General features: G+C 47.9%; 1 protein-coding gene across 1 annotated transcript in view; it reads left to right on the top strand.

The window, feature by feature from the left end:
- Window positions 1–726: 726 nt before the first annotated feature.
- NHSL2 (NHS like 2) overlaps window positions 727–7,658 on the top strand; it is a 297,904-nt gene continuing 290,972 nt past the window's right edge. The window contains exon 1 of the mRNA XM_087813419.1: window positions 727–1,217. Within this exon, the coding sequence (XP_087669545.1) occupies window positions 938–1,217 (280 nt within the window). The 5' untranslated portion in view covers window positions 727–937. The remainder of the gene's footprint in view (window positions 1,218–7,658) is intronic.

Here is a 7,658-nt window from a genome sequence, read left to right as displayed (position 1 = left end):
CAGCCAGGCTTTGGGCTCTCTTTTTGCCTAAAATGAGGGGCAGTGTCTCTCCATCAGAACTGAGTTAGTTTTCATTCATTCATTCCAGAGCCTTTACAGAAGTCCAGGCACTCTGGGACTCCCCTGAAACACTGACCTCCTGAGTAGTGGAATAAGATATTTGGTCCTTTCCCCCTCATTTCCAATCTCCTGGGAGCTAAAAGGCTGCACTCAGCCTAGTCTAAGCCTCTGTGTGTCACTGAGTACACGTTTGATGAATGAAGAAAGCTAGATGAATGAAGACAAACTATTCAGCCAGTCTCCACTGGTTGCTCACCGGTGCGCTTGAATTTTTATTATTTGCGAATAAAAGTTTGAGTTAAAAAGAACAACAACAACGGAAAACAACTTTATCAGTCCCAGGACTCTAGCTCCGCAGGAAGACCCCGGTACACATACTGCACCAAACGCAACCCCCCTCCCCCACTCACGCGGACATTCCTTCTTTCACGCTCCAGCTCGCTCTTTTTACTGCTACTTCCCGTTCCCTCCCCTCCCGGATCAAGCGTTAATCTGCGAATCTCTGACAGAAAAAAAAAAAAAAAAAGGAAAAAAAAAAAGGTGGGTGGGGGGATCCCGAAGTAGCTGAGTGTGGAAGGAGGAGGTGGAGAAAGGCGGGGAGGAGGAGGAGCCCAGCGAACCAGAGTCAGAGGGACTGGTGGCTCCGGCGAGTGCGCAACCCCGGGGGGAGCTGGCGCCCCAGGCTGGGAACCCGTTAGCCGGTCCCCTCACTCCCACCCCAGCCCCCGCCCAGAGTCTCCCGCGTTCGCTCGTTCGCCTGCTCACGCCCCGGGGCCTGCTACACCCTGAGCTGGGACCGCTGCTCAGGGGCCCTAGGGCCAGGGGCGCCACTTGTGGCAAGCCTGACGCGCCGCCAGGCTGGTGCCCCGCGCCCGGGATGCCGTTCTACAGGCGCACGGTGGTACCCCAGCGCCTGTGCCCGCGCACCCCGCGGCACCCGCTGACGGAGCTCCGCGACGTGACCCACCTGGCCGCGCTGAGCCTGCTCCGGCAGCTCGCTGACCTCTGTGGCCACTCTCTGGCTTTGCTCGAGGACCTCGAGGGGCACCTGTTGGCCTTGGGACGCCGCACCGACAGCCTGGCCCGGCGCACGGTGCGCCTACGCCGCCGCCTTCTCTGCCGCCTGCTTGTCCCAGAGGACGACCAGAACCAGCTAGGTAACAGCGCTCAGGCAGCTCGCCGCCCCGCGACTACCCCGCCTCTGGGGGCGCCAGTGAGCGAGGGCCCACTCAGCGCCTACCCTTCCCCCGCCCTCCCCGCTCCTCCCCTTTACTTTTCTCCCTTCCCCTCCGGGAGTAAGGGGATCTTGTTTCTCTGACTCCCCACCCACTGCTCTCCTGCTGGAACTTCCTGCCCCTGGACCCGGCCGTGCCGACCTGAGTGGACCTGTGCCCTCGGGGTTCCCGGCTCTGGGGTTGGCAGCCACCTCCCGGGGAACTGGGGGAGGAAGGCGGGGGTGGGAGCCACTGGGTCCCGGACAGCTTCAGCGCCGCCCCCAGGCCCGAGGCGTCCTCATCTTCTCGGCGTCGGGAACCAAATGGCCGCGCTGCTGGCGTCTTTGCTCCAGTCCAGGAGCCCGACCACTTCGGAAAGTGCGCCCCAGCCACCAGCCACCTACCCGGCCTCAGGAGCCTAGCGGCGGTGCCTACTGGCTTTAAACTTGTGCAACTTCGCACTTGAGTGTGATCAAAGCTCTCACTGAGAAGAGTGTCTTGAGTGCCCAGCCGCCTGCTTCTCCCCAAGAGTTTCAGCTGCTGCTCCAGGAGTGGCCAGAGAAGGGTGGGAGGGAAAGAGAGACTGGCCTCGGCTTCGCTGATCCCCTACCCCTACTCACAGATTTGCTTGAGAGAACCATTTAAAGCAACCGTCATCAGTTTCGTGATTGTTTTAGGAATCAGCCATACCTGAGAAAAGGAGTGGTGTCCTGGCCGAGGACGCAGGACCCGTGAGAGGGTAGGAGGGTAATGCGAACCCTTGTCCTTTACTACTTTGGACCCTAACACTTTGCATGGGGAATTTTCTCTCCGTGGAAGTGCACTACTCCTGTAGAATGTTGCCTTTTGCTGAAAGCAAGGGGATTGAATATGCTGGAAATGCTGACCACAGCTGGCATGCCAAGTACCAGGGCCAATTGGCACCACCAGAAAGCTAAGGGAGAGGAGCAGTGTGGCCAGAAAGTTGGCTACTGGTGGGGCAGAAGATGGCTACTGGCTGACTTTCGAGTGCAAGCCTCCAGCTGTCTTGGGAAAGAACTGCCTGGATCAGCCCCTGTCCATTGCAGACTCCACCTTGCTCCTGCCCCTTCCACTAGGACAGAAGTCAGAGGCCCTGACATTCCTCTTCAAAAAGGTATCTGACCTCTGAGGTAGATGTCAGAGGGCACTGGTGGAGAAAAATGAACCAGGTCCTGTGGGAAAAGGAAGGTGGAAGATACAGATGACTGCCAGATGGAATATAGACAGGGGACCAGAGACCTCTGCATGGCAGGGGACCAGGAAAGCTGGGGCCCTACATCTGGTTAGTTCTCAGTTAACAAAGAAGGTAAGAAGGTCATTGTTGATTTTTTTTTTTTTTACTGGTGTCCCACTGACTACCAGGATTAGCCTAAGAGAAATCTGATAAGCCTACTTGGGGAGTAGTTTTCAAAATCCCCACACAGCTTGCAGAGAGCCACCTACTGAATTTAGCAGGTTAAGTTAAGGACAGGGAGGAAGCTCTGTGCTTCCAACTTGTACCTTTTTGCCCACTAATTAGAGAACCCTTTCCACATAAGGGAAGGCCTAGCTTCACCAAGTTTTATGGGATCTAACTCTTTCCAGTGATCTGCTGGGTTAGAAAGAGATAGCTTTATGTGGATATATTTTTATTATTATTTTAAATTCTTACCCAAGGATATGTTTTTATTGATTTTTAGAGAGAGAGGAAAGGGGAGGGAGAGAGAGAGAGAGAGAGAGAGAGAGAGAGAGAGAGAGAGAGAAAATCCATCAGTTGCCTCCCACATGCACCCTGACCGGGAATCAAACTTCTCACCTTTTGGTGCACTGGACTACGTAGATATCTTTTAAAAGAAGGGAACAATTCTTAGGATAAATTGTATTGGTTTGGTTTCTTTGAAGTTTGCAAGAGCTGGGCACTCATCTTTGGTATGGGCACTTGCCTTTGAGAATGTACTTGTATCTGGGCTCAGAGGCACTAAATAGAACACAGCTACCTTAATTTGGCAAGAAGATCTGGTTTTTCCATTTTCTGGTCTAATGCCCTACCTTAGTCTCCCCTTGAGGTTCCCACTGCACACTTTTCTCTTCAGGAGCTTTGAGTGTGTAGCACTTAAATTAGGTCTTCTCAGCAATGATCTGAGCATAAATGCCAAATGCAAAGAGAGTCGGGGAGCATAATCGGTGTACCATCTGGCCAGCCCTTTGTTTCTCCAGCATAAGCTTCAACAAGGTATTCAGCAGGCTGTATATTATATCTGGTCCCAAATAAATAAATATCCTTTTTTATTTTATTCTCTCTCTCTCTCTCTCTCTCTCTCTCTCTCTCTCTCTCTCTCTCTTTACCATTGTCAGGTCTTGCCCTTTTTTCTTCCCTGTGTCTTTCCTCTTAGCACTTTTACTCTTTTAATGACCATTTTGCTGGTGGTCATCACTTCTACTCAGCATTTTACTCTATATATCCTCTATCTAGTTAGATTTTCCCCAAATTCTTTCTCTACCTAATTCTTTGACCACAGAAGCTTGAAAGACCTGGGAAAGAGAGAGGAAAATTTGGAAGCAACATGGCCAGGGTGAATGACACCTGACAGGCTAGCAGCTTGTGGCCTCTCTGCAGGGACAGCTTGGTTGCCACCTACAGACTGAGTGATGGCAAGCCAGGCTGGCCCATAGCCTTCAGGTTTCTGGCGGCCAGACTGCAGGCTGGCCTGGAGCCCTGGGAGGCAGAAGGGAAGAACAGGGAGAAGAGAAGGAGAGAGACAGAGGAAGAGAAAGGTGATGCTAAAGGAGTCCAAAGTGCTCCTCTACACAATCAGGGGTCACCCCCCCCCCATCTTCAAAGTTACAAAGGTAGGACTTGGGTTGGTCTGGTTGCTTGGCAACACCCTATCTTCCACTGAAGGCTGTTCTTTGGTAACTTGAACCCCTTTGAGACTACTAAAGAAGATCCTATAACTGGTATGGGGTGAGAAGTGGGAGGAGAGGAGGGCCTACTACAGGACTTTACTGGGCTCCTCTGGTCGTGGGTCTGTGGCTGCTGCCAAACCCTTGGCATGGCCCTTCTTATAACTTGAGTTTTTCCTCATATCTGGCTTTGCATGTGACTCATTTTATTGCATCCGTGTCCTGTACTCTATACTCTTCATCTCAAGAATGGCATGGTCAAAACCAGTGGGAAATAGCTCCATGCCTGCTGCCATATGCTGAATCAATCCAAGCTCTCCAATTCTTCCCTTAGAGATCTATTTAATGTTTGTAGGTGCTTAGTTGATAATTACAAAAGCAATCAGACCATTCGCCTAGGGGTATATTATCTCCTGTGTGAGCAAGGAAGTCACTGAAGCACTAATCAACTTTAGGTATGTTTAATAACACTGGGAAACTATCATACTACACTAGACTATGATCTAGCTGTGGGAAGGATGTTCTGTTCCTATTGCAATTATTTTGGCTTGGATTGATGGTGGAAACTCCCTCTTCATCCTTATGTTAAATTCCTGTCTCTTGATTTTCCAATGTTGTGGCAACTCTGGCTCCAAATCATAAAGGATAGCTGGTTTATTTATGTTTAAATAATAATTACAGTGAGAGAAGAGACTATTGTAAATCTATATGGAGATGAACAATGAAAGCTTCACCTCTAGACTTTAGCCAGTTTTCCATTTTAGATGAGGTGTTGTAGACCCTAAATCTGACCATCATTGTTCCTGTGGAGGGGGCATGGCCTGCTTGAGTGGGATGGAGCAGGGGGGATTTTGGGGTTTTGGAACAGGCACTATGCCAGGGTTTACTTTGTCTCTTTCTTGCTCCAGAGACCCTTGGGACAGTGGCTTGACAGAGTGAGGAGGAGGGGAGCAGGCCCATTTTCTTTTAAATACCATGAAATTCCTGGTCTACTTCATGGTATTTCCATGTGTTGAAAACATCTTTCTGGGAAATTTGGACACCAAAATGTCGACGAGAATATCCTCCACTTTAGAAACAAGAAAATTAATCTCCTTTTTTAGACACATGAACGCTAAAGCGATAAAAGCGTCAGGATGATGGAATAGTAGAGTAATAGGAGAAGATTCAAGTTATGGCTCTTTGGCTCAACTTTGACCTTTATGAAGTTGATTAGATGTCAGGAGGAGAGTGATGAATTCAAATCATCTGCCCCTGTACTTCTCTGGTTGCGTGGAATCGGTTTATACTACATGGCACCAAAAACTCTTGATTACTGAGTCTCAGAAAAGGCACCAAGCTGGATCAAGATCTTTAGTAGCCCTAAATGCTAAAAAGACTATAGTGTCTGTCCACATGTAATTCTGTCCATACATAATTGCAAATTAAAGCAATACAAAATCTTCAAATAAAATGTTATTTTTTGGAAACTACTTGAAGTTCCACATGTATGCTGAAATTAAAATGGCTTCTTTTTAGATTCTTGCATTCTCTCTCTCTTGTACTCCTGTTGTTGGTGTCCTTGGTGTGTTTTAATGTCTATTGGGGAATGTGGCACTGGCTAGGTCACACAGCAGGTCAGTGGCAGGAGGCCTTGATCTAGAAGCCAGGCCTTCTGACATCCACAGTGGTGCTCTGCCCTCTGCAGTGATGCTAAGTTCAAAATTAGTTGTTCATTGAGAGTCACAGCCCTGGCACTTTTTTTCTAGCTGGAACCTATCCAGGATGAGGAATGTCTCCTGCTAACTTTGGTAACTGTGAGATGCTCTAAAGTATAGGGCCCTTGTGATTTCTTCAGTTGGGACTTGGGGAATGAGCTGGAGGTGGAGAGGAGGAAGGAAGGCCAACCTTGTATCATGTAGAGAATAGATGTGAGGCAACAGTCTCCCTTCTTAAAACAAAACACAGTCTCCTTTAAGTTTTGAGTGGGAAATAATTTTGGAAAAACAATCTTCAGGTGGGAAGGAGTGGCTGGGTCAGTGACCCCTGATACTGAAGGTTACCTTTCCGCTGGGGTATTTCACTCATAATCCTTCTATATCTTTATATCTGCTAATCTCCCTTATAGCTTTTTAAATTCAATTGTGGACACTCCTTGTCACACAACCACATCCTAACTATTTTCTGTTATTATAGCAGAGCCTGGTTGGCATTTTCAAATGCATTTTTAATAAAAATCAAGGGAAATGAGAAAGTAAAATTATTACTAAAAATGTATTTAGCATACACATTTCAAAGTATGGTTTTATTATTATTCAAAGCTTAAGTAGCTTACCAGGCTTACAAAGCTTTATTGCTCTATAAACCCTTTCTGAGGGCTTCAAGTCACCTTATCCTCAGATCATTACCTTTTAGCCTTGAAGAGAGGGTAAAACTGTGTTTGGGCCCTGTCGCCTTCCACCCTCTCACTCTTGTGTTGGGTGCTAGACACCAGAAGTAAATCAGATCATCTTTCCCTTCAAAGGTCTCCCAGTCTGCAGGGGTGGGGGAGAGCCGACAACCAGAACCAGGACTCCAGTCCACAACCCAGACGATTTTTCATTCAGTCTGGTTTGGGATCCGAGGATGGAATTTCGACTTTCAGAATCCCTTATGGTAAAAACAAAAATAAAAACAATGACAGAATGCTCCTGTGAATTCGGTGATGTGATTACATGAATTAGTAGATTTAAAACTGAAGACCTTCTTTTCACACAGGCAGGGTGATGCTTACTCAGTAGATGGACAGTGCTTGGTGGATCCCCAAACTCACCTACTTCGTGTGCTAACTCCATGGTCCTCTGGAGTCCTTTACTTTCAGTTGGGAACCACTGGCTTAACTTTCTTGCTCCACAGAATTCCATGATTTCACTTAGATAAGCCGTCACTGAAGTTTTCAAGTTAGAGTGCACTGGATGGCAATATCTTAATGGGCAAGACTACATTAATAATGTCAAAACAGGAAGCATGTTGACTAAGTGTTTGCATGAGGAGGCTTGCAGCAAGGTGCTTTGTGTGTGAGGCAGTGGGTTTGATTGTTTCCAATACCACTAGGTATCAGTTCTTTAACTTGGGAGGTTTGAGCCATGGACAGCATTCTGTCCCTTCCTCCCACCTCCTCTCCTTTTTATCTTTATTGTTGAAAGTATTATAGATATCCCCCCTTTTTCCCCATTGATCCCCTCCACCCCACATCTGCTCCCCCCCAGGCCTTCACCACACTATTGTATGTGTCCACAGGTTATGCTTATATACATATAAGTTCTTTGATTAATCTCTCCCCACCCACTCCCCCACCCTCCCTCACAACTGAGATTCATCAGTCTGTTCCATGCTTCTGTGTCTCTGGATCTATTTTGTTCCTCAGTCTATGTTATTTATTAGAGTCCACATATGAGTGAGATCATGTAAAACTGAATCAGGAAGAATCAGAAAACCTGAATAGGCTAATAACAACTGATG

This window comes from Miniopterus natalensis, chromosome X (assembly GCF_054644295.1).
Source record: "Miniopterus natalensis isolate mMinNat1 chromosome X, mMinNat1.hap1, whole genome shotgun sequence".
In the NCBI taxonomy this organism is placed as follows: domain Eukaryota; kingdom Metazoa; phylum Chordata; class Mammalia; order Chiroptera; family Miniopteridae; genus Miniopterus; species Miniopterus natalensis.
Note: the sequence above shows the minus strand (reverse complement) of the source record. Positions and strands in the feature narration are given on the sequence as shown.